General features: G+C 38.8%; 1 protein-coding gene across 1 annotated transcript; it reads left to right on the top strand.

The window, feature by feature from the left end:
* On the top strand, positions 1-26,482 carry LOC120516624 (chitin synthase chs-1-like). The gene is made up of 19 exons (XM_039738414.1): positions 1-86; positions 7,283-7,418; positions 7,621-7,803; positions 8,855-9,915; positions 10,617-10,709; positions 12,391-12,558; positions 14,312-14,489; positions 14,671-14,766; positions 15,088-15,229; positions 18,474-18,674; positions 19,065-19,349; positions 19,458-19,637; positions 19,945-20,332; positions 20,637-20,689; positions 21,106-21,170; positions 21,955-22,065; positions 23,094-23,305; positions 25,021-25,120; positions 25,459-26,482. The coding sequence occupies exons 1-19, from the start codon at positions 46-48 to the stop codon at positions 25,483-25,485; spliced, it is 3,720 nt and encodes a 1,239-aa protein (XP_039594348.1). The 5' UTR covers positions 1-45; the 3' UTR covers positions 25,486-26,482.
* Positions 26,483-27,195: the final 713 nt, after the last annotated feature.

Genomic DNA, 27,195 nt, shown 5'->3' with positions numbered 1-27,195 from the left:
CAAAAGTTCAGACTACCTGGAGAAAACGGTAGAATTTAACTAAAAATGGATGATAAAGAAACCAAGCAACAAAAACGTTTTCTAAGGTAAGATGTACAACTGTATATGTTTAAATTTTACACTATTAATGTTAAATGATTTTAGATTTTCTAAAGAATAAATGTTAAAATGATATATATTCATATGCTACAATTGTAAAGATTTTTACAAATCAGAATTATTGGCCTACAACACAATTTAAAATTAGATTTTCTTTCAAATAATTTAATAAGAATACTATATTTCAATTTCATGTGTACCAATGATATTATGACTAGAGAACAGATGAATCTTTACAAGAGTATTTACTGCAAATTTATGATTTGTTAGATACACCTAAATTATGTCTGTGTGTAACTGTCTAAAACATAAATTAGCGCTTATTATCAAATATGATGAAAAATGTGAAATGAATGAAAAAAGCATTGACTGACTGGAGTGTGTGTGTGTGTGTTACTGTCTGAAGTGAAGGTTATTGAAAATAGCTGAAGTTTTGTGTAACGCGGATTGGGTCATAGTACGCTATAAAAACATTTGAATAAATGAATGTGTTTTTTTTTTTTTGTTTTATAAGGCTGTTACTAATTTAGTTATAATAACAAATGTATATGGTGGAATAGAATTTTAAGTTTGTGTATTTCTAAGTGACAGCCAGTCTTGGGATGGTTGCTGATTTGAGTTCAATGCTGAGCACCCTGACGGGATAAGTGGTTGGAAAATGGATGGATGATGGACATATATTTGTATTTTTAAAATTGTAGGTTTACCCAAGTTTATTAGACTGGATGGTTACGCTCTCTTTGTCAAACGTTTTGAGCATGGCAAAGGTCCTATATAGTACAATGAATTATGATGGTGATGATGATTATCTTGTTATTATTACTAAATTTATGTTCTCATCATTATGCAAATACACACACTTGAGTAAAATTACTGTGTTGTGTGGGACTTTGTCAACTGTAGTAATTATTATTCTACAAATACCCAAATTTGTATTGAATTAGGATGTTGAATGCGACTAATTGAAGTATTTCACACGAGCATTTGTGACAGGCTAATTTTGAGTGTGTTTGTGTGGCGGATTTGAGTCTTTCATAAGTGACATCAATATTCAGAGCCCTACCTAACACAAGGCAGAACAGCTGAGAACGTCGCCATTTCCATCAGGTGTGCATCCTTGCCAATGTCTTCTCCACCTTTGTCCAGACGCGCGAGTCCTGTGAAGTGGTCCGCTTCTTAACATTTCATCCATTTGCTTTTTTAAAGCAATTTCTTAACTGTGCCACTATGATGCTTAGCTAAATTGTTAATCGTTTAAACCGGAGATGCAACAAACAAGAAAGGCATCAATGGATGCAAGAACTGCAAGTGGGGACATTTGGGAATATTACAGAAAAACATTAAAAATGAACAAATCATATGCTTTACGGTTATTTAAAGCTGAAGTGGTTTTAATCTAACTGTATTAGAAGAAACAAAGGCTTCTGATTGATAACTTTGGGTTTTGAAATTCAGCAAACATGATAAGGATAGACAGACAGACAATATGCTTTCTCTTTACCTTTTTATTCTTTTAAAACACCCAATAAGATATACTTAATAAATAAAGAGAAATCTTCACAAACCTTTCCATTAACAAACCTAGTAAAAATCTTCCTGAAATACTTGAGTGTAGCACCAGATCCAATGAATATGTTGGTTTCATGGACACAACTCACGGCCCAGTGGTTTGTACGTGCTTCCCGCTGGTTATTATCATTAATATTATTATTGTTATTATGGCACCCCCTCATCCCTAATGGCGTGCTTGTTAGGTTACATAGTAACTCTAAACTGGCCCAGTCAGAGGACAGTGTGTGTGAGTGTGGTCGGCAATGGACTAGCATTCCATCCCTTAAAGGTTCCTGCCTTGGAATAAGAGCTGCTGGGAGAGGCGCTGACCCCCTGTGTCCCTTCATTGGATTAAGTGGGTTTGAGAATAGTATTTTTTGATTTTGATTTGATATACTTTGTTAATCACTGAGAGGAAACTGTCTTTTCATATGATCTGTGTATGGAATAGTATGCTCTTTTGAACATACATACATACATACATAAAGAAATAAAGAAAGTTTTACATTTATGTATTTGATCCTAATTTTGTTTGATTAAATATACAGTAGACATCAAGCTGCCATATGCTACAAAGTGATGCATCTGTATCTGTACGGTGCAGTCTTCATCCATCCATCCATTTTCCAACCCGCTGAATCCAAACACAGGGTCACGGGGGTCTGCTGGAGCCAATCCCAGCCAACACAGTCTTTCAACCCAAAAATCAAAGAAGATACAGACTTGAACCTAATTTGATTGGATTGAATACACAGTAGACAGCAATGACAGATAGAATTGAGAAACGTCATAAAATGATGCATTATCTGTACATTTTCTATAGGAGGAGGTTCGGAATGATGAGAGTACTGAGTAAAACATTTTTAATTAGTTGGTCTGTCCCTAAAAACGCCTTAACACACACCTTAATATTGTGCTGTAAATAGGGTGTGACTGGAATGTTCCTTAAATTAAAACATACTGCAGGTGAATAATCTATGATCACCATTGAATGAGAATGTCCAGACATGACTTCACGTGCCCTCTGCCATGTAACAGATGCACCACAGAGCGCAGGTTTCTGGGTGTTTACAGGCTTTTGTGCCACAGGCTGCATTTCGCACTTACACCTGCCATTTACTTAGGATGTCCCCCTAGGAAGCTTTTGTTGGACTTGACGTAGGTATACTAAGGTGCTCCCCACAGAGGCTTTACTTAGATGGTGTGCTTAGGCCAAACCTTTTCCCCCAGGGGAATTCGTTTAGTGAACAAAGCTGTGCCTTATCCTAATAAGCTGTCTAATAAGATTTATTCATTATACTTAATATATATTTTTAAGGTTTACTCTGTATGTAAAGCAACCTTGGGTTTGTGGAAGGCACTCTATAAATACAACTTATTATTATTATTACTATACTATATATGTTACCTGGGTCATAACACCCTGTTCACTTTTACAAAACACAATTGAAAATCCTTTTGTGTTTGACCCTCATGTGTATTACCACTCAATTTACACGGAAGATGAAAATCAAAGTGCTGCTTATTGATTATTCTTTTAACCTGGGGTTCTCTGAAAGCTCTTTACTGCCTTATTTATTGGCAGGTTAACAGAATCAATAAGCAGCATTTTGATTTTCATCTTCCGTGTAAATTGAGTGGTAATACACATGAGGGTCAAACACAAAAGGATTTTTGATTTAATTTTGCGTCACTTAACAGGATGCCATGAAATAATGAAGTCTCTTGCCACATAGTGAATAAATATCATTATATACTCTTAATTTTAAGAGAACTTAAAATCAGAAAAAATTAGACTTCATTTTTCTGGTGGTCTTATCAACAGGCTACCTTGACATTCCATGACCAGAATTGAACTAATTGCGCCTGTGGCTGGGTATGCAGAATTTGCACATTGGAATTGTTTGATTTGAATGTGTGTGTCCTCTAATGGAGTGTCACTCACTGCCTGCATTTCTTTGTACATTTGTAATATTTACGCCATTAGATGGCAGTAAAACATCACTTGGTTTCAAAAGGCCCAACTCTGAGGCTCACTGTAAGTGTATTTTTGGCCTGCTTCCATCCAAATCCAGCAGAAATGATATGCATGTGAATAATGTGGTCGTGCATTTCTGGTCTGGTTGTTTACTGCATGGACAGATATGGCTGCTCTCCATTGACTTTAATCAGTTTTAAACAACTTTGTTTTTCTGTGTGTTTAAACAATTCTGCATCTTTATGTGTGCTAATTGTGCATTTAGTCATTTGTAAAACTTACACTTGCATCTTATAGGATATCCTGTCCCAGCGTTCCGCACTTGCTCTCCATGAAGAGCTATATACAAAAATCAACTGAATTGAACTGAAATGTAAGGCCTCAGGGGCATAAATAGCACGGAAAGCGGATTGGCATTTCATTTTTATTACACTTTACTTTTTTTATGTCGTTGGAAAAACAAAAGGAGCAGTTTTGAAAATAAAAATAATTCCATCACTATTGATGGTGTTGGTGGAAAGTTACTTGGAAGGCACTCCTTAAAAAACGATGAGGATAGCCAGTTGGTGACATTTATGAAGCAGTTAAACAGTTGGCTATACAAAAAAACTTATTAGGAGCTGTTCTTACAGGAGAGAATGATAACGGGATCAGAGGTTTAGGTCGCTTACTTTTTTTTATAATCCCATCTTTTCTTCCATTTTCTAAAGCTACCAGTTCAGGGTTGCCAGCGATTATCCCAGCAGCATCCACAATGAAGGTGCAGTCAGTCGTTAAACATTCACCCTGACTTACTCATACTGGGCCACTTTAGACAGAACGCTTATCTTTGCCTGACCCCATGAGGGGGAAAACTGAAGCACTTGAAGAAAAATCTGTGCAGAAAAAAATAAAAATTTCACAAAGACACTTAGCAGTCAAGGAGGCAAACCGAGGAAGTCACTGAGCACTGGAGAGATTCAGAAGGACTGGAAAATTACAAATATCATCCCATTATATAAAAATGGTGACAGGGCAGACCCAAGCAACTATAGGCCAGTAAGCTTAACATGCAACACAGGAAAATTAATGGAAGGAATTACTAAGGATAAGATTGAGCAACACCTGGCAAGGACAGGAGTTACTCTGAACAGTCAGCATGGGTTCAGTAGAGGGAGGTCGTGTTTTACTAAAAGGCTGGAATTCTATGAGGAGGCAACAAAAGGATACGATCAAACTGGGGCAGAGGAGATTATTGATCTGGACTTTCAGAAAGCATCCGATAAGGTGCCACGTGAGAGGGAGGGCATCAAACTAAAGGTAGTGGCAGTTCAGGGTGATGTTTGTAGATGAGTGTAGAACTGGCGCCGACGCAAGAAGCAGAGTGTGATGGTGTGAGGAAACTCATCAGAACTGGCCGATGTTAAGAGTGGTGACCAGCAGGGGTCAGTGTAGGGGCTGCTGTTACTGTTATTATCTATAAGCGATTTAGATAGGAATATAAGGAACAAGCTGGTTATCTTTGTATGATGATACCAAGATAGGTGGATTAGCAGATAATTTGAAATCTGTTATATCATCACAGAAGGCATTGGACAGCAGACAGGCTTGGGCAGACTTGTGGACGATGAAATTTAATGTCAGTAAATGTAAAGCATTACACATAGGAAGTAAAAATGTGAGGTCTGAATACGCAATGGGTGGTCGGAAAATTGAGAGTCCACATTATGAGAAGGATTTAGGAGTCGTAGTGGACTCTCAGCTATCGACTTCCAGACAGTGTGCAGAAGCCATTAAGAAGGCTAACAGAATGTCAGGTTATATAGCTCCTTGATGTGTGGAGTACAAGTAATAGGAGGTTATGCCCAGGCTTTATAACACACTGGTGAGGCCTCATCTGGAGTCATGGGTGCAGTTTGGGTCTCCAGGCTACAAAAAGGACATAGCAGCACAAGAGAAGGTCCAGAGAAGAGCGACTAGGCTGAGTACGGGCTACAGGGGATGAGTTATGAGGAAAAAATGAAAAGAGCTGAGCCTTTATAGTGATGAAGAGGAGACCTGAGTGAAGTGTTTAAAATGATGGAGAATTAGTTCTGCGGATCGAGACTTTAAAATGAGTTCATCAAGAACACGGGGATACAGTTGGAAGGCACTCACACAAATTTTGAACACACATTAGGAAGTTTTTCTTTACCCAAAGAACGACAGACACTTGGAATAAGCGACCAAGTAGTGTGGCGGACAGTAAGACGTTAGGGACTTTCAAAACTCGACTTGATTTTTTTTGGAAGAAATAAGTGGAGAGGACTGGCGAGCTTTGTGGGGCTGAATGGCCTGTCCTCATCCAGATTGTTCAAATGAACAATCCTTTCATCGGATCGAGAGATCCTTTCATCGGATTGGCTGGCCCAGCACTGTTTCTGCTGTGGAATGGCCAACTGGGGGAGGCAGCTTGATGGCTGAGGTCTCCAGGACGCTAAACAAATCCAAATCATATGTATGTGATGTCGTCCATTGTTAAATTCTGCTATGTACTTCTAGAATTTGTATTTTTATACTGTATTGAGGATTTGTTCTGTTCTGTGTATTGTATTGTATCGACCCCTTTTTCTTTTTGACACCCACTTCACGCCCAACCTACCTGGTAAGAGGTCTCTCTTTGAACTGCCTCTTCCGAGGTTTCTTCCATTTTTTCCCTACTGCGGTTTTTTTTTTTGGGAGTTGTTCCTTGTCTTCTTAGAGAGTCAAGGCTGCGGGGCTGTCAAGAGGCCGGGCCTGTTAAAGCCCATTGCAGCTCTCCTTGTGTGATTTTGGGCTGTACAAAAATAAATTGTATTGTATAATGTTCATGAAAATGTTAAATAGCCTGTACCTGCGTAGTCCCTTCTTACCTTCTGCAGATATTCCTATCTATTCATCCTTCTATTAGCCTGTTTCACATCTAGCTATCCGTCTGTCCGTCGATACTATTAAAAACTATGCAACACCTTTCTGGTTATTTCACTACATACCTCTTGCATTGTATATACAGAGAAATGAAATTATATCGACTAGTTATGTAACTTCATGATGAATGTCATAAAGTGCCTTACGTGTTGAATTTAACATGTTTGTTAAGCTGTAATTACTGATAAGTGACACAATTTATGTTCAGAAATTTATAGTAACAACGCCTCATTTAGTCCTTTGAAAAATGACTGGGCAAAGTTTATTGTACAGAATTAAGAACTAGTTAGCAAACATTAATAATTGTTTTAAGCAACGTTTAACAACTGTAAGTAAGTTAGCGAAGAATATCCAGAACAGGTCTCACATTCTAGACATTGTAACTGGTATATTATAAAATTTGAATGTAACTGTAAAATAATCAAATCAGTTGAATATGTGTTGTAAAATAAATCTGCTGAGCCTCTGAATTTGTGTTTTATTCTTTTAATGTTTTAAAACTTATGAGAAATTATCCAATTTTATTTTCATTTGGCACTGAACTGGGTAGGAGTCGAGTTTAAATTGTCGATTATGTGTTTATATATATATATTTTTTATTTTTCTGGAATGTTGTACTGTTTGATTTTTGATTAAATTGTGCTCTTTTATTGCAATGTAGTATTAAGCTTAATAAAATATCATTAAAATAAATATTTATACAGTTTATCAATATCGTTCCCAATTCAGGAGTAAATGGGACCCGTTCCGTCTAAAACCAGTTCTGGATGAAGAAGAAAAGCCAACACATTGTCTCAGATTGATCAATTTTCTTGTGTGCACTCTTCTTGGAGTGTTGGTCTTTGCGTTTGGATATTTAAGTAAGGTACGTCAGAAATCACTTTTATAATGCAGTGAGTTTCACTCGCTCTGTTATGTAAGCTACTGTTGTTTCAAGTATTACGGTTTAAGGACAAATCAGGGTAGGGATGTAAATAGAGCAGTGTTACAATTAATCCAAGTTATGTGAATTTTATGCAGATAAATAAATCAGGACAATTCTGAAGTGCTTCTGTTCTGTTTTGCAGGTTTCCCTACTGCTGATGGTTACCATCTCAGACCCAGACTCCAGTACAATTTCCAATAAGCCATTTGGTCTTCTCATTCTTGGATGCACACTGATATTTCCTAATATTCTAACTTTTATTAAAAGCCTCTGGAAAGCTATATTTAAATCCATAGGGCTTCCTTCAAAACAACTTGTGTTCTTTGTAAGTACAAATAATCCTCATTGCATACACGGGAATACTTTGTGCGTCTGAAATTTGATTACAAGCCTTAAGTCAGACTGGAATCGGTCTCCTCCTTTTATAAAGCCACGCTGGTTGAAATGCTGTAGGGTGTACTGTATGTGGCGGCGCGGCGTAGCGTAGCGTAGCGCTGCTCCCAAACCTGTCTGTATTTATAGACAAGGTGATCAGTTGGAGATTTGCAAGTCTGACCGTGAATTTACTTCATGTTTGTTCTTGTTATCTAACGTTATGAGGAATGTCATAAAGTGCCTTATGTGGTGCATTTAACATGTTTCTTAAGTTATAATTACTGATTAAGTGACACAATTTATGTTCAGAATCTTACAGTAATAATACCTCACATAGTTTGCTGAAGCTTGACTGGCCAATGCTTCAGCTAAAGTATTTATTGTACAGAATTAATATTTATAATAATAAAATCATTCAAAAATGAAGTATAAAAATGTTGTATACATATTGGACATTGAGTTATTGGTCTATTATCCAGATTGTTGCTACAGTATATGTCACGGTAGTGGTCCTAATTATAATACTGTACTGAGGGGTGACGTTCTCAGCAGAGATACTGTATATCCTTGTGGTTTTTCTTTGAGTATTCAGCTTTACTTTAATTTCTTTTATGGTTATTTAATAACAAATGTATTGTTGTCAAATTATTTATATAGAAAATCATAATAATCTTTAAACAAAATAAAGCAAAAGCGATCGAGTTACCAGAAGGTTAATGGTTGATGTAATACAATGCATAGAATGGAAACAAATAAAAATTTGTGTACAACGCTGTGCACAGAGTTACCCAGCAAGTAACTCACTTTATATTTTCACATTGATTAAAACAGATCCTAAAGATAAAGATGCACATAATAGGATGATATAAATCGGAGGAACGGTAAAACGAGAAACTAATTCAATTTAGCCGAAATCAGAAAATATTCTTTACATGATGAATAAGACAAGTGGCGCCGTGACTCCAAAACGCTGACATTTTGCTTGGGTTTATATTTTTCAGGTGTGTACAATTGACCTGCTTGTAGCCTCTGGGATGGCGGCACTCGTCGTGATTGCAATGCCTAAATTTGACATCCTGAACAACACCATGATTTTGAACAGTGTCTGCATAGTGCCTGCAGTGCTGCAAGTGGTAAACCAGATGAGGCCTTCTCGAAACATCTTGCAGATCATCTGCTCCCTGCTCTCCATCTTCTTTGTGCTACTCGGCTATGTGATTTTTACTGTCAGCTATGTTATGAAGCCAAACGAGAAGACAATGTACCTATATATTGGCGTGGCCATTGGAGGCACTTTATTAGTTTCCCTTAACTGGTGGGAGAACTTCACAGCACACCTAAACAACTCCATGCTGCAAAACATCCACAAGAGCTTACATAAATCTAGAGATGTGATGTACCTGATTTCCAGCACTGTACGAATCATAGCCACAGGTATTATTGTTGGAGTGTATTCAGCATATTCAGATCATTCACAGCCTTTCTCTCGTTCTATTCCTCTGACAACAATTAAGTACACGCTGAGCCTTTTTGCCATCCAAGTCATTTCCTCTGCTCTGTGCCGATGGCTTTCAGTGATTACCTTCAAGATGCACGTTTTCCGACGTTCTTTTATAATACCAATGATACTCACCACACCAACTGTTTTTGCATCTTTCCTAATCCTTTTTGGAGTTCGCTACTTAAACTTCCAGAATTACCAGCACCCCATTAACAGTTCATTAATTTTGTTCTGTCAAGAGTCATCCTCCTATACAGGACAGGCCAATCCAGCCGCTGCCGTGCTCTTCATAGATGTGAGCAAAAACTTGTGTTCTAAATCTGCCATAGTGGGGAACAATATCATATATGATATACTTCTGGGCGTATCATCGATTGGATGGTTGCTAGGGCTGGCACTTTCAACTATCTACGTGTGGCAGATTAAGATCCCAAGAATGGAAAGGACATCGGAGGTTTTTGTGAGACACCTCTATGAAGGCGCCTTCATAGACCAATCCATGCTGCTCAATGTCCGAATGAACATGGGGGAAGCAGAAATAAACGATTCCCGTGAAAAATGGTAGGTTTGTTTTTCTTGGTATTCATTTCTCAGATTTTAGCTTAAGGGTCTATTAATAATTCTAAAAAATATGCAATGAGTAGAGAATTGTGTGTAGTTTGTTTCTTGAAGGAATGTACTGTAATAAAGTGTCATTATTTTCATCACCCACTTCTTAATTATTAGTAGTGGACTAGGAGTGCCTGAAAATTACATGCATGTTAAGCTCTTGTCAAAGATGTGACAAGAGAGTCGCAAAAAGATTTGGGGCAGCCACCCGTATAATTAATCCCAGCTGCAAAAGATTTAAACTGAGAGTACATTTGTGTACAGATTTGAGTCCAAAACGGGAACTGTCTTGATGAGGCAAAGATGGCAGTTTTAAAGCAGAGGACAGGAAGTCAAGTCATTAGGACCGGAACTGGAAGTGATGTCATCGGGGCCAGGCGGAATTGCCTGTAATCGGTCCGCAGTGAAAAGAGAGAAAGGGTCAGTGCACTCTGCCACCCCCTGGTCTAGCGTGGAATTACCACCATTCAGGCCCTGTAGCTGCCTCCCATGTGCACGTGTGGCACACTCTTCATAAACTGCATTTGTATTTGTTATATATTTTAATAATAACAATATATTTTATTTGTTGAGCACCTAATGCTTCTTTGTAGTCTTAAAATATAGAAAATATGCCCTATATATAAATTATTGCATTCATTTCTATTTTACAGCTCAAAGAAAGATCATGTAATGATTTATCTATGTGCAACCATGTGGCATGAAACTTTTGAAGAAATGTTGAAAATCTTAACTTCCTTGTTCAGGTGAGTGTCTATTCTAGCTTTACTTTAAACAGATGTCAAGGCAGTCCCCACCGTTTTAAATAATTACGGTACACAAAACAAGAACAGCACATAAAAAGGTCAGGTTTCAAAATGTGTCAGAGGGTCTACTAATAATGTGTCAAACATGATGAGACAGTGACACGAAGAGGACAAGCTGCAAGAAGTGAAGATCCATCACGTGACCAGCACTCGGCTAATTAAGGTCATCGTCTCCTTGCATTTGGAACGTCAGTGGGCCGCTGATGCTATGAGGTTAGAGGTTCATAGCCTGAGGAGAAGGACAATGGGTTGGCAGCAGGTTTAACAAAGTGACTGAGAATAAGTAGATGCTGGCATAACAAAATAAGTTTAAAAATATCTGTTTTACAGTAAATGCATTATTCACACCTTCTGGAGACTGTAGGGAGCTGCAGCTATTGCTCCCTGTTGTCCATACATCTCTTATATATATTTCTCTTCTGGTTCGTCGTGCTTCCTCTTGAAAACCAGTCCCCCTAAACACATGCAGCCCCCACGCTGCTTTTCTCAATTCCTATTCCTCCTTAGGACTACCGTGTTCCCCGCTCCTCTCTCATGACCTCATTGGTGTCACATCTACGCCCTATATCTAGCCTGACCGCGTGACCTTTCACTTCAGCAATGTGTACACCTGGGAGTCTTTTCTTTAGCCTGCTACAGGAAGGTACTCTCTCGACCATTGGCATTGGTTTCGCTCCTTGCTATTTTCGTTATACTGTGACGGTTGTTTCCTAAGCCTTTGTTATAAAATGAACGGCAGTATCTTCTCTGTCGACAGGTTTTTGTACAACGTCATCTCTATTTCAGGATCCGACAACTGCCTGTTCCTATCAGTGGGTTATTTCTTGACACAAATGGTTGACAAAGGCAATGCACTCTCACTACGACATAGAGCAGTAGATTTCATTGCATCACATTGGGACAGATTTGGAGACATTATTCTTTCCAACACAAGTCGAATTATCGCAACAAGTCATGAGTGCCGTCAATACATGGCAACATCTGGAGTTTATGGTGGTGAAGCTGAAATTCAAGCTCTTTGCGCCACAAATGGCGATTCTCTACATATTAACAACAAAGTTCTTGATCTTATGCAGGGTGAAAAAGTGACCTTCAAGAGTGTAGATCCAGTGGTCAGTGATGATCCTAATGATCAACTAACGTACCCACAGGAGTTTTTACACACCCTCACATAAACTGGCATGCCTTCCCATATCCTTCATCTCAAGGTGACAGCCGTAGTTATGCTCCTCCAAAATATTATGCCATCAAAAGGTCTTTGCAACAGAACAAAACTCATCTTTATCCGAATACATACAAATATTATCGAGTGCAAACTGATCGCTACCCAAAATTCTGAAACAATCTTCATTCCCAGAATCTCTCTCCTTCCTTCCAACACCAATCTCCCTTTTAAATTTAAACGCACTCAGACTCACGTTCTCCGTGACTATCAACAAGTCCCAAGGACAAACATTTGCAAAGACATTCTTTAATAGCAGCAAAGATTAAAGCCTTACACAGCTGATCATAGGACAAAGAAAAATATGTGCATAATAATAGTAATAATATATATAAATGTAATACTTTACAAACAGTCTTTTGATTGCTGTTATTTAACCTGTTTGGTTTTGTTCCAAAGGCTTGACAGATACCAGCCCAAGAAAATGTCTCAGAAGAATAAGATGAGTATGGAGGCTCATATTTTTTTCGATGATGCCTTTGTTGAAATAGAAGAGTCAGGCAGAAAAAAGCTTGTTGTCAACGAATATGGCGAGTGCCTGGTGGAAGTCATCAGTGAAGTGTACAAGTAAGTCTCTGTGTCCGACTGATGAATGATCTTTATATCTATAAAGTGTGTAGTGCATTAGCAATAATTTTAGTACCTTGCATGGATTCTTTAAGCCCACGTCACTTTATAGAAACATTCACATTAAAGCATAAAGCTTTACATATGCAGTACTAGCCTGGCTCTGCCCGCGTAGTAGTGAAACAGAACAGTGAAGAGGGCCCTTCCTGGCTCCCTACTCCTGATATCACGCTTTCCCCTCTCCTCTGCCCGCAGCCTCTGTCTCAGATTAGCACAAATATATCGCTCCTGCAAGAAAAACCATGATAGTTAGCGAGATGAGAGAAGTCGCAAAATCAACCAGAATGTTAAAGCAAATGATAGAAAAAAAGCCTGATCTAAAACTGTTAAGTAGTTTTCTCATTCATTAACTAAGCGGAGTTAAGGTTACGGCCCGCCCCCCGATGAGACTCTCTAGGATCCGCGCTAATAAATCGTTACTGCAAGCAAACTCTGATACTTAGCGTGATGAGAGAAGTTGCAAAATCAACCAGAATGTTAAAGCAAATGATAGAAAACAAGCCTGATCTAAAACTGTTAAGTAGTTCTCTCGTGAAAAGTGGACAGACATACAGACAATGGATTTTATATACCAGTAACGGCACACTACATGATAATGTGCAGTGAATACACTTGACTTGGGCGTTCATAGTTTTCATCCTCTTTCTCTGTATGTTTATCATTCGTTTGCTCAGAGGTTAATACACTTGCTGTTTCCTGAGCAGCTCTTCTTTTCTCCACGCTAGTGGCCCGCTTCTTCTCTTCTTCCGTCAGCATCTATTCACGTTAAAACTGATTAAGTCAGTGTTTGTGTTGCAATTACTTTGTAAATTTTCTTTAATTTCTCACTTAAGCTGGTACTTAAGTCTTTAATCTGCCTCAGGAATGATTTAAGATATGAAGAGGTAGGGGATGTGACAGCGAAGGTGGAAGTGATGAGAACAGCGTCCGTACGCATGCACTGCACGGCCACCCTGCTGGATGTTGATTCTACAATAAAATGAAATAAAAATAAAAAGAGGAATAACCTTGAAGGTCCATCATCAACCCGAAAGCAGACAGTAGACGTCACGTAGTATATGTGCACTAAATTTCAGGTCAATGGCTCAAACTGTTTGTGAGCTACAGGTGATTTAGAACCCTGGACAGACAAACAGACAGCCATGGTAGCGTATTATATAAGAAGATATACAAAGATTATTTAGTGTGTTTATGTTAGCCAATATCGCACATTCGAATGTAAGTTTTAATTACACTTGTCTTTCACTGAAAATTATAGCTGACTCTGTTTATTTTGTTTTGCGTGCTAAGATGAGTGAGTTGGGCAAAAGAACTGCAAGATGACTGTGGATAGAACTGACGTATTTGATAAATATTTGCTTTAATATATTGAGGAAAGGAAACCCCACAATGCACCTATGAAGCCTGATTAGTCCCACTATAATCTTACTAGGAATTATCTTTCTTACAGATCAGTATCCCCTTCTACAACAGCAACAGAAACTTGTATAATAAAATCCAACAATATGTGTGATTATACAGGCTCTTCGAGTTTACTTACAGGACTTACTGACAAACACTTTGATTACTCCTTGCACACACCTATTAAATGGGACCTTATAAGTTATGAAATATAGCAGATGCAGTTTGCCTCTCCGTGGCTTTGGAATACCCTTATCTTTACAGTGGTAATAACTGTGATATTCCTCTTTAGGGTCTTTACAGAAAAGAAGAATTCCAAACTAAATGGCGATCCTGACAATGCAATAAAGCATGACATGATTAAGACTCCTTATGGCGGAAGGCTCTGTTACATACTTCCCAAAGGCAATTACTTGTACATCCATTTCAAGGATAAAATCAGGATTCGCCACAAAAAGAGATGGTCACAGGTAATGAAACACTCTCCTCTTTTAACAATAACTGGTCAGTGCGTTCACAGAGTATGTGAATTTCCCCTTGGGATGTATAAAGTATCTATCTATCTACATACAGGACCACACTGCTGGGTCTCAGTGAGATTTAAATATACACAATACGTTCAGTCTCATTGAGATTATTTTGTTTTCCCAGATCATGTACATGTACTACCTTCTTGGATGGAAACTTCACAAAAAATATGCAGATGCTTATGGAGGGGATGACCTAAATGAAAATCAAGAGTATAAGGTAAATAATCTTGAGAAGCCATCTATATTACAGCAGGTGTGGTAATGTAATGTAATAGAATACCGCCAATTACCCAAAGTATCACATCCACTTGCACTACACAAGGAATAGGAGATCAATACAATACAATACTTAGGTCTTAACTGTACCATTAAGCAAGCTTTTCTTCTTTAAAAAACAATTGTATTATCTTCGCTATGTAGGTTTTGACATTCTTCTCAATATATTGTATTAACAAATTGCAGTATGCCTCTGTGTATTCACTGTAAATTTACAACCCACTAATAAAAAGTAAACCTTACTGATTGATGTCTTTAACAGAAAGAAAAACACAACACGTACATTTTGGCACTGGATGGTGACACGGACTTCCAGCCATCTGCACTGATGCTGCTTGTTGATCGCCTTAGAATGTATCCTAATGTGGGAGCCGCCTGCGGAAGAATTCACCCTACAGGAATGGGTAAGGAAGCCTCCCCTCTGGTCCTGTCTGTTACTCTGGCATTACATATGGATCAGCAGTCAGTCGTCTCTGTTTTCTACCACACATCGAGCAAAATGACCCCTTTAATGGGGTAAATAAAAAGATTACAATAGGCAAGCTTTCAAGGCAATTCAGGTCCCTTCTTCTGGCAAGATGTCATGATTCGAAACCTGGAATATTGTCATCTTTTTAGTTAGCCCATAAAAGGTGCCATTTTGCTTGACTTCTCATTACTTACGACACATCAAAAATGAGAAACGGACTGATTACAAATTTGCGCTATAAGACTCTTGCAAATGGCTAATTGTGCAGCTTCTGTACCCTATGAAGATCTCAAAAAAAAATGATAGAACAAAGTTAAAAGCCATCCCCCATGTCTTCTCTCGCGTAGAAGTGAAACAGGACAGTGAGGAGGGCACCACCTGGCTCCCCACTCCTGACGTCACACTGTACCCTCCCCTCGGCCCGCAGCCTCTGTCTGAGGTTAGCGTCAATATATCAATCCTGCAAGTGAACTCTGATTCTTCGCGAGATGACAGAAGTCGCAAAATCAACTGGAATGTTCAAGCAAATTCTAGAAAAAAGGCCAATCTAAATCCGTTAAGTAGTTCTCTTGTGAAAAGTGGGCAAACATACAGACAGACAGATGGATGTCGAATTTTATATATATATATATATATATATATATATATATATATATATATATATATATATATATATATATATATATATATATATATATATATATATATATACACACACACATACATATACATATATATAGTGTGGGGAACAGCCAGGTAGATATCGTCGAAGCACCAAACACGCGTTTATTTACAAAGTCCACATTTACAAAGTGCACACACAACCCCAGTGTCGCAGCACCAATCACCCTCAGTCCAGGCCCTTCCAATGCCTCTCTTTCTCCTCAGGTCCGCCTCCACTCCTCTTCTCTCTTCCGAGCTCCATCCTCTTCCACCCAACTCCAGCCATCGAATGGAGGGAGACAGCCCCTTTTATGCTCACTCGGACGTTATCCAGGTGCCTCCCGATAACCTTCCGCCGGCCCTCCCAGGTGTGGCGGAAGTGCCGGCTGTGCGCCCGGAAGCACTTTGGGTGTCCCTGGTCTTCTTCCCCCCAGCACTTCCGGGTGTGGTGAAAGTGCTGAGGGCCAGGAATCCATAGGCATCGGAGCGCCCCCTGGCAGTGACCACGGGCCCCTATAGGGTTGAGCTTCTAAGCTCTGTTCCCGTGGTCCCCAAAGTCACCTGGACAGTCGCCCCCTTGTGGTCTGGAGGAGGCGTAATCCCTCCCCCGTCCTTCTGGGCATCCCGGCGAAGTACACATTATATATATATATATATAGTCTGTATTTGATTTTTAGATGACACAAAAATTTAATTCATGAGCTATATTTTAGACCAGTATTTAAAAGCTAACTTTCAGAAGACGTATGATTGTCTGTCAGCCCTTTGTAAAAAATAAAAATAATAATAAAAGAAAATTAAAAAAAAATCACAGAAATAAATTACTATAACACAAAATTCTCAACCTGTTTAATCCAGTTCTGTGTTGTGAGGTGGGGGCACAGGCTATCCCAGCAGCAGTGGGCTCAGATCAGGCGTCTATCCTGTATGTCGAGTCAGTTGATGCACACCCAGACTCACACCAGCTAACACCACTTACTCTAATCAGCATGTAGTTAGGGATATGGGGGAAAGTTAAAGTATCCAGATGAAGGCCCACACAGGCATGGCAAACTCCCAGTGGCCGAATAACCTGGGCAGGGCTGAAACACAGGACACTGGATTAAAGGAGCAGCAGTGCAACCATATATTTGTTAAATGAATTGAACTTACACTGTTCATGATATTCCACACTGTTGTTGATGGACATTGGTGTCCAACCAAACGTTTCTGGTATACAGAAGCTCTCAGCATATTTTTCACTTCGGTAAGATGTTTAAGTTAAGACATTGACAGAATTCAGAGAAGTTTGGAGAGCTGAGGTTTTCATGCCAAATCCATCAATTCATCCACCTTCTGCCCTGCTTTGCCCAGTTCAGGGTCACAGGGACAGGAACACATTCTGTAGGTTTGAGGCATCTATGGCAGAAACAAACCCTGGATGGACAATTTAGAATTGGCAGTTAACTTACTTAATGTCTCTGGAATGTGGGAAGAAAATCATCATTAGCAATCCTACAGATAAATGTAAATAAAATTAAAATTGTTTCTGTTTCCTTTATTGATACATTATATAAAAAAGAAGCATTTCGAGATTAGCCAAAACTGGAAACTCAGCTGCAGCTTAATTTCATTATGGCAAATATAAATTCAGAATGATACACAATGGAAAAAGAAACTGACAAGCACTTGATTTATGAGCCGAGTGTTTAGTGCTGAAGATTAAATAACTAAACCCACCATAATCTGCATAATGGACCATGACTTGACATCAGTTTTAATGGATTAGAACAAAGGGGAGTTGATGATTACCCCCTGAATCCCCTTAATTCCACACAATTTCCGATACGACACAACTTTGTACATTGCAGCTCCTTCTGCCCGAGCCATCTTCATGGAGTGTGTCCACAAGTGAGTAATGCGAGGCAGCTTGCGGTTTATTTCTGTTACTAACATAACAGAGAGTGTGATTGACTGAGAATTACTGGACATACTTCACATGTTACAACACTCAAGTGCATTTCTTTTGTTTTGAATACGTAAATGTTGTTTCCCAACGGGACATTTAACATATCAGCATGTGTTTCAGTTTCAAATACCAAAAGGACTTGTGCTATAATATTTATTTAAAAAATGTGGAATTCACCCATTAAATTGTTTTATAAAACTGGAGAGATACGGGTAACGCACCTAAGTGGTCAGTGAACCTGAAGTGGCAACTGCTTCCCATTTGTATCAAACTAGCAATAATATGATTAAGAAAGCAGTAAAATGTACTTAGTGCACACATATTAATTTCTTAAACACATTTATTCAAGTGCATGGTTGTGAGGGAAACTGGCCTCCATTCTGAAAGCACAGGAACAGTTTGCAATTGCCAGCCAACTTAGCCTGTGCATTCTTAGGACATGAGAGGAAACCAGAAGAACATCCCACAGGGAGAATGTTCCAGCTTCACACTCACAAATGACAGCTCTAATGTTGAAACGAATTTAAAGCCATAGAAGGATAACTGTTATTTCATCATTTTTTTCCAGGGCCTTTGGTATGGTACCAGAAATTTGAGTATGCAGTTGGTCACTGGCTTCTAAAGACAGCTGAACATGTGTTTGGATGTGTGCTCTGCAGTCCTGGTTGCTTCAGTCTGTTTAGAGGGTCTGCCCTAATGGGGGACAATGTGATTAAGCGCTACACCACCAAAGCATCTGAAGCCTCCCACTATGTGCAGTATGACCAAGGTAATGAGAGCTGCTGCCAGATTAGCCAACAACTACGGTTTAAAGATTCAAATTAAAAATATGCAAACACTGAAATCTATTCAAATGTAGCTTAATGTATCTTGGACAAGCACTATGTAAATATAAGAGACATGAAAATCCCATGCAGGCTCACCCTATTTAAAGGGGGCTTCTACACAATCATTTTTTGGAACTGATACCTGGGTGAGCAGGATCTTGTTAGGAAAGTGAGCCATTAAATAAACCATTTCAAAATCTTGAAGAGCCATGTGCACTGGCACTGTGCTTGCTACGTCATTATTAAAATTTTTGTTTTTTTACTCAAGGGGAGTAAGTCTAAATCAAAGGAGCTATGGGCAGACATTTCATGTCACTTCTTGTGCTCATCAGGTGAGGACCGCTGGCTGTGTACGCTGCTGCTTCAGCAGGGTTGGAGAGTGGAGTACAATGCTGCCTCAGATGCCTACACCAACGCCCCCCAGGAGTTTAAAGAGTTTTACAACCAGAGACGACGCTGGGGACCTTCTTCAATGGCCAACACCTTGGACCTTCTTGACACAGGCATACAAACTGCCAATAAGAACCCTTCCATATCAAGGCCATACATTGTGTATCAAATTTTTGCAATGGCCTCATCCATTCTGGGGCCTGCCACTGTATGTCTCATGGTTGCAGGTATGGCCGAATTATTCAATTTTCTTATTTAAACTATTGAGATAGTTTACATAGTCCACAAGATAACTAAGATTTTTGCCTTAACATATGTTTTGTGTTACATCCTAGGGTGTCTTCAATTTATCTTTAAGCTGGATGCCAATCTCAGCCTGTTCTTGTCAATTCTTCTCCCTGTCCTTTACTTGATTGTCTGTTACACAACAAAAGCCGACACACAGATCAACATTGCCGCGGTGCTGAGCATAATCTATGCATTCCTCATGACGGCCACTTTTATTGCTATTATTGGTAAGTGAAACGGATCTTTTCCATAGGACTTCAGCATAGCCATTCACAGTTCACAATCGCGTGTGATGAGCGTGTTACTCAAACAGTCTGCAAAATCACAAAAAAATCTCCTGTTTAATGTTTACAAAAGAGACAATATATTTTTGTTTCACCACAAAAGATCTTTGTTGATTACCACATGAAATAAATGACTTAGCGATTAACATAATGTACAGAAAAATACATTGACATCCTCTAATCATGGGGTAAAACATATCAGCAGTCAGCAGTGTGTGACTTCTTTCTTTCTTTCTTTGTCTCTCTGTAGGTGACATTGTTTCCTCCCAGACCATCATGTCTCCCACCGGCCTGTTTTTGTCAACTATGGGCTTAATATACGTAATCACTGCCTTAATGCACCCCCAGGAATTCCCCATTCTGATCTATGGACTTCTTTATATAATCTCTGTCCCAAGTGCTTACCTTCTATTAACCATTTACTCGATGACAAACATGGACAACGTCTCATGGGGAACCCGAGAAACAGCAAGCCCTGTGAAGCAAAAGAAAAAGAAAAAGATCAGCACCAAAAAGCATGTGAAGTACAGCAAAAGCTGCAAGTGCTGCTGTTGGAACCTGGAATTCAATGTCAATGAGGACCAGAAAATAACGGAGGCCACAGAGACAAAAGGATTATTAAATGATAAAGACAGCAGGTACCCCACCAACGTCAATCACATTCCTAGCTGCACAATTCCCTTACATGTTTTCGACTAAGCACATTCCTCGCCAAAATCTGCACATTTCTAATTTATGTGAAAGGAGCATTGCACACTTCTAGTTACTATTTCTTTCATTAGAACAGATTACTCATCAGTAATAAACAGTAAATATTCTGAATACAATTTAATGATGTGCTGATCGGAATATCTACCCGTTGGTCTTTCACATCTGTTTTATAAAATGTTCCATTAAGGAAAGTACAGTAATGTATATGTCCACTTTTTTTTTTTTTTACAGTGATGAAGAACAAGCCGATGATCTTGTTCCACAGGATTCCAGAGTACAAGAATGTAAGTAATATAATGGACTATGATAAATATTGGTTGTAAAGCGTAACTGGCTTAGAATAAGCATATCAGGAATTTGTAATGCTATTTTGAATAAAGCACAATGAATGCTGTTTGTACCAACTACATCTTTTTCAGTAAGCATCCTAATGTAATTCAGTGTTTCTCAAACCCCTTCTGGGTCGAGGACTGTGACTGGTGCTTTGGGGGTTGCTATTGTTTATACCGGTAGTGGGTCACAGGGGGGCGCTCTAAAGACTGCACTTGATTCACAAAGGGGGAACTTTGACAATGCACCGCCGCCACCACCACCTTGATGTTCACAAAGACACTCATATGGGGAAAAAGTGGGTGACAAACTCAGTTCTGGAGGATATTTTCAGCAGTTAAAGGGGGATTTGTTTTCTTTGTTTTTGAAGGCTGGATTGAACAGCTTCAGATGAAGTCTGACGAAGTGGAGCTTGTTGAAAGAGATCTCGACAGTGTAAGTTCAGCTCCCATATATATTTACACAATGCTTTTCTTGGCTTGTTTTCAGCTTGTGGATTTTGGTCCTTAACAGATAGTTATCAAAGTTATAAAACAGTTGTGACAATCGTGTCTGTAGTATAACTCTCAGGGCGCCCACAGTAGTTGTATTAAATAAATTCCTGCTTCTTGCCAGTTAAACTATTGTACTCCTAGATTCCATGAGTTATATTCTGTTCCCATTTATCTACAATCGTTAAACAACTATGAAAAAATGTTCACAAAAACAAATCCTTGAGCACAGCTCATCGTGTTCTAAATACTGAAAATTCAAAGCAAACCATTTACTGCACGTAATAAAAATTAAATTAATGTTACATACAGTACATATGGATGCATCTAAGTGATGTTCCAATTTTTGTTTCAGATCGCTGTTTGTTTTTCTTTATATTCTTGAATGATGTGTGCTTCAGTACATTATTTCTAAGCACACATAAAGACAGGATGGTTACACCATAATGTAAAAACACTGACTGAAGTACAACTGGTGTGACATTCATAGAATAAAGAATTGTGCTTAAATCAAGTGAAGAAAAAATGAACAAAACAGGCACATCCTAATGTGCGTCACTCTTCATTGTACATTAAGAGGAGGTTTCAGGGCATCCCTTTTGTTTGCTCATGAAAGAAGCTTTTAGCGCATGTGGAGTCACGTGACAGTCAAAGTCAAACAAAATGTGTTTAAAAATATTCTAAGTGGGATGTGTGACCGGCTCTGACTGACCTTTGCATTTCAACAGGATGAGATACCTTTCTGGACTGGGCTTATCGAGGAGTATCTTAAGCCTCTTGAAGAAGATAAAGATAAACAGGAGAGGATAAAAAAGGAACTGATGTCCCTCAGAAACAAGGTGCGCTCCTTAGAATGATGTCTGCCAGCTTCTTTGTGTTAGCTGCTGTAGTGTGTAAGGTAGTGAGCCCTGCACTAACTAGAAGAAGGGAGACTGAGGGCCATTGCCAATATTGTTCACACCTGATTAATAGAAAAGTAAAATGTTGATTATATGGTCTAAAATTCTCTCTTGAGACTCTTTTTTCCATTTGAGGTACATGTAATTTGTTTATTATGAATCTTATTAGTAGGATTACTATTAGTAGTAGTAGTAGTAGTATTGGTGGCACAGTGAAATTCTTATATGCATGTCCAACTCACACGCAATACATTGGCACGATCACAAGGTTATATTTAAAGACAAAACTTCACTAAAGTACAGAACTTCATTTTATTTAATAAATAACACAAATTGGGTTATTCCGTACTCTGGCACTTCTTTCCACTTTTTCTAAATGTGTCAATTTATTTGTTTTCTTATTTCTTCCCTATATGTAATACAAAAAAATGTATTATAGTGCGGTGGAAATTTCCAGTTCCAATTTTTCCCCGATTGAGATATTTTAGGCTGCTTGAACACATTTGGGCATCTGCAGCATGAGGTCTCTGTGTGTTTGTCTGTGGCATACTTAGAGTACAAAAATGAAATGACAAAATATCAATTCACAGGAACTTCTTTTGAATTGAACAGAATTTGTATTTTACTATCCAAAGGGAGTAGAGCAGCTCCTTTTTTGAAATAATGTTCCAAATAAAATCTATGGAAAATGAAAATAATTAGTTACAAACATTTTTAGATATTTTGGAGAGTAAGATTTTGCGATTTAGGACACGGCAACTTTGTCTTTTAACAAAATCCTTCAGTTTTTGGGAATCAAATAAATATGTATAGTATTTGAAATCTAAAGTCACGTTTGAGAAACAAAAACAAACCAAATGTAAAAAAGGTGTTACATAAAGAAAGAGAGGAGATACAGTGAAGACTAGCAATACCGGACCCGTCTTATCTTACACACTCACGTCTTCTGCTGTTGTGTTTTATTTCAGTGCACTTTCCTGTATTTCATCATCAACTGTCTGTGGATAATTGCAACCTTCTTCCTCCAAGCTATTGGGAACACAATCAGCATAAGGATACCTAAGATCTTGTTTAATGGCACCAGAGATGAGGACATATTCGTTGATCCCGTTGGATTTATGTTTCTCCTGTCATTCGCTGGCCTCGTCATTCTACAGTTTGTTGGCATGCTCTACCACAGGTATGGAGGTGGTTGGTTGACTGCGTCTCTTTAGAACTCATTCACAAGATGCCTTTTCACTTCGGTTTGCGTTCACGTTAACTCTCTTATAAAATCCCAATTAGGAATGGACACTCTACAGTGGGGGCCAAAAGTTTTAAGAATGACACCAGTGTTGGTTTTCACAAAGTTTGCTACTTTAATGTTTTTAGATCTTCATGTCAGATGTTTCTATGGTGCACTGCAGTAGAATTACAAACATTTCAGAAGTTTCAAAGGCTTTGATTGACAATGACATGAAGTTTAAGCAAAGAGTCCATATTTGCAGTGTTGGCCCTTCTTTCTTTTTCAAGACCCCTGCAATTTGCCCTGGCATGCTGTCTGTCAATCAACTTCTGGGCCAAATCTTGAGTGATGGCAGCCCATTCTTGCATAATCAAAATTTGTGTGTTTTTCTTTGTCCTCCCACCTCTTGAGGATTGACCGCAAGTTGTCAAAGGGATTAAGGTCTGGGGAGTTTCCTGGCCATGGACCCCAAATTTTGATGTTTTGTTCCCTGAACCACTCAGTTCTCACTTTTGCCTTATGGCCCGCTTCTCCATCATGCTGGTCACCAAACTGTCCTTGGATGGCTGGGAGAAGTAAGCTCTCAGAGGATGTTTTGGTCCCATTCTTTATTCATGGCTGAGGATCGGGGCACCACCAGTGCAGAGCTTGCCCAGGAATGGCAGCAGGCAGGTATGAGTGAGGCGACGACTTTTGGAGGATAGCCTGGTGGGCGTCAAGAAGGGCAGCTAAGAAGCCATCAGGGACAGACTGATATTCTGCAAAAGGGACGGGGATTTGACTGCTGAGCTAAAGTCATCACCTCTGATGAATCCCCTTTCCGATTGTTTGGGGCATCAGGAACAAAAGAAAAGAAAAGGCGAGCGGCACTACCATCAGTCCTGTGTCAGACCAACAGTAAAGCATCCTGAGACCATTCATGTCACGTCGGGTTGCTTCTCAGCAGAGGCAGTGGGCTCACTCACAATTTGGCCTAAGAACCCAGCCATGAATAAAGAATGGCACCAAAACATCCTCAGAGAGCAACTTCTCCCAGCCATCCAAGGACAGTTTGGTGACCAACATGACTGAGCACCGGGCCAGAAGGCAAAAGTGAGAACTAAGTGGCTCGGGGAGCACAACATCAAAATTTGGGGTCCATGGCCAGGAAACTCCCCAGACCTTAATCCCTTTGACAACTTGTGGCCAATCCTCAAGAGGTGGGATGACAAAGAAAAACCCACAAATTCTGATTATGCAAGAATGGCCCCAACTGTACACTTAAAAGTCCATTCCCATGAAATGTGTTGCTATTTTTGTAAATGACTGCTGTGAAATTCAACATACAGTGAAGGTCTATTAACAGAAGAAGTGCCCAGACCCGTTGGCAGATTGAGCTGGGCAAATCTTGACGCTAATCTTTGTTTCTTTTAGTGCATTAAAAGGCAAGCGTAAAGGTCTTCGCTTCTCATTTAGTTAATCATCACACTCTGATAACGGCTCATTACTAATCAGAATGTCAAATGAAGTCAAAATAAAACCCGTCTTTAAAGCTTAACAGATTTTCTGGGAACTTGAAAATGTCATCGGTATTACGTCATTAGTGCAGCAAATCTGTGCTCAGTTCAATCAGTACATTTTATTTTACCAGTAAGACTCACCTGCTCTTTACTTTTCTCTTCTTTTGTCAGAATCTACACCTTCATTCATCTAATATCCTATGTGAGAACAGAAGCAATTCCAAATTATACTGATGCTAAAAAAAGGAAAATCATTGATGACTTGGAAATGGTAAGGAATGAATTCCCTTAAATTAAGAGTATGAATATGCGGCACTGTTTTCTTGGTTTAGTTTAAGGAAAGTGACTTTATGTCATCCTTTTTATTCTAAATGTATTTGATACTCTCGACTCTCGCATGTCGATCATTCCACTGTTCAACTTTAAAAATGAAGAGTTATAATGAGCAATTGAAATTTGGCCTCAAACAGCACACAGAGAGCAATGGAGACCGTGCTCATCATGCCACTTTTATTGAATATAGTCAGACTGGCAACTAAAGCACAACATCTTTAGTCACAGAGTTAAGGAGTAAAGATGTGTGTGACACGATGTGTTTTGTCTTACCAGAATGACACCTTCCTCAGCACCGTGTGATTCTAATGTTGGCATCAGCAGAAGACCGACTGTGAGAGGTAGCCAGTGACTTCAGCTGACAGTATTTCTTTAAAAGACTTGAAAACTTGGGGGCAATCTGTCCGGTTTTTCACTCACTTCTGCACTATGAATGCTACCTCAGGAACGCTGGACTCACAGAGCTTCCTCCAGCCACCTTACTAAAAAAAAAAAAAAATGAAGCAAGCAAAAAGATGGAAAAGGTGAACCTTTGACTGATAACCAAGTAACAGAGCTCGCATCAGAGTGGCTTTTCTTCTTTACTTTTTTGAAAAGCATCAGTGCAACAAACCTGCCTATCAAGTAGAGGAATAAAACAAAATGACACCTTCAGCCATGTTCAGTGACACCCCTTTCTAATCGCCAGTTTGTGCCAAAAGATGATCTGATATCTTTAACGAGTATATGAGTGACAAATGTGTCACATTGCAAGATGAAACTGAATAATCTGAATAACTGAGAGCTCGATTAACACAACATTAACGACAAGTGATTTTTATACTGAACTTTCTTGCTTTATCATAAGGCTAAAAAGTAGCAACGCTCTAATAGTCCATACTTCTCACTGCTCATTATTTGAAAAGTTACTGTGCAAGGTCACAAGCTTCTGTACGCAGGCACAAAGCAGCAATTGGAAGAGGTTTGTTCAAATGTGGTGAGTTCTTCCTTGAGGTCATTTGGTTACATTTATAAAATGTCTTACTAGCTGAATAAAACTCAGACCCCATCCCAGGACCTTTCTTATTCCTTCTTTAACCATATGCCCCCTTGGTACCCCCTGGTGCCATACCCTGTCTGGTGAGTGGCAGAGAAACAAGACTACTTGTTCATTGCCATCTGTTCAAGTTTTTGAAGTTCCTTTCCAGAGATGTTCCTGGTTACAAACAAAACGGTTACTTGATCAACGACTCCAAGTTCAAAAGACACAAGACAGAACTTTATCGATAGTATTTAAAAAAAAAAAAAAAAACAGATCTTTAATAATCAAATAGCAATAAATCAAACATAATATATAACAGGTAACATATAAAAACAATATTATTTACATCCTGCTGTATCAAATGAGAACCAATTCCATTGAAGTCCGTAAATGGCATACTATTACTTATATTAATTGGAAAAGACCCCAAAACTTTACCATTCGTCTAATTAACAATTCAAACCCCCCTGAACACGTATCAAACAAGCACTTAAATGTCCCAAATCATAACTTCAACATAAAGGGTTGGAAAAATGGATGGATGGATACACCGTTCTATTAGTTCAACTATTTTACATCTTCCAAGAAACATAAAAGAAATAAATAAAGAAAACTTAAATAATGTCTCATACTGTACATTCATTATTAGTTCTCCATCCTCAATTGAGCACAGCACCCTTTTAAGCCCCCACACATTTTTTAAAGAAATCTAATGCATTCATCAATTTATAATACGTGTATTCCATTATTATTCTGGATCTTAAAAATCGGACTCTTTAAAATCGCTAATTTTGCCTCACCCGATAAATAGTTCAATAACTGAACTGTTTGCTGATTTTCCTTGTTAGATTTTGTTCCATTAATGAACATGATATTGTTAAATTTCCCCATTAAATTACTACAAAAAAAACTAAAGTCTAATACATTGCAAGAATAAATGGAATACTGCGGTGGGCTGGCACTCTGCCCGGGGTTTGTTTCCTGCCTTGTGC

This window comes from Polypterus senegalus, chromosome 16 (assembly GCF_016835505.1).
Source record: "Polypterus senegalus isolate Bchr_013 chromosome 16, ASM1683550v1, whole genome shotgun sequence".
Lineage (NCBI taxonomy): Eukaryota > Metazoa > Chordata > Cladistia > Polypteriformes > Polypteridae > Polypterus > Polypterus senegalus.
This window is presented reverse-complemented; position numbering and strand designations above follow the sequence as displayed.

Coding starts and splice junctions, on each gene's coding strand:
- LOC120516624 (XM_039738414.1), top strand. CDS start 46: ATGGATGATAAAGAAACCAAGCAACAAAAACGTTTTCTAAG. Junction 19,350..19,457: donor TGTATGTCTCATGGTTGCAG/GTATGGCCGAAT, acceptor GTTACATCCTAG/GGTGTCTTCAATTTATCTTT. Junction 23,306..25,020: donor GTTGGCATGCTCTACCACAG/GTATGGAGGTGG, acceptor TTCTTTTGTCAG/AATCTACACCTTCATTCATC.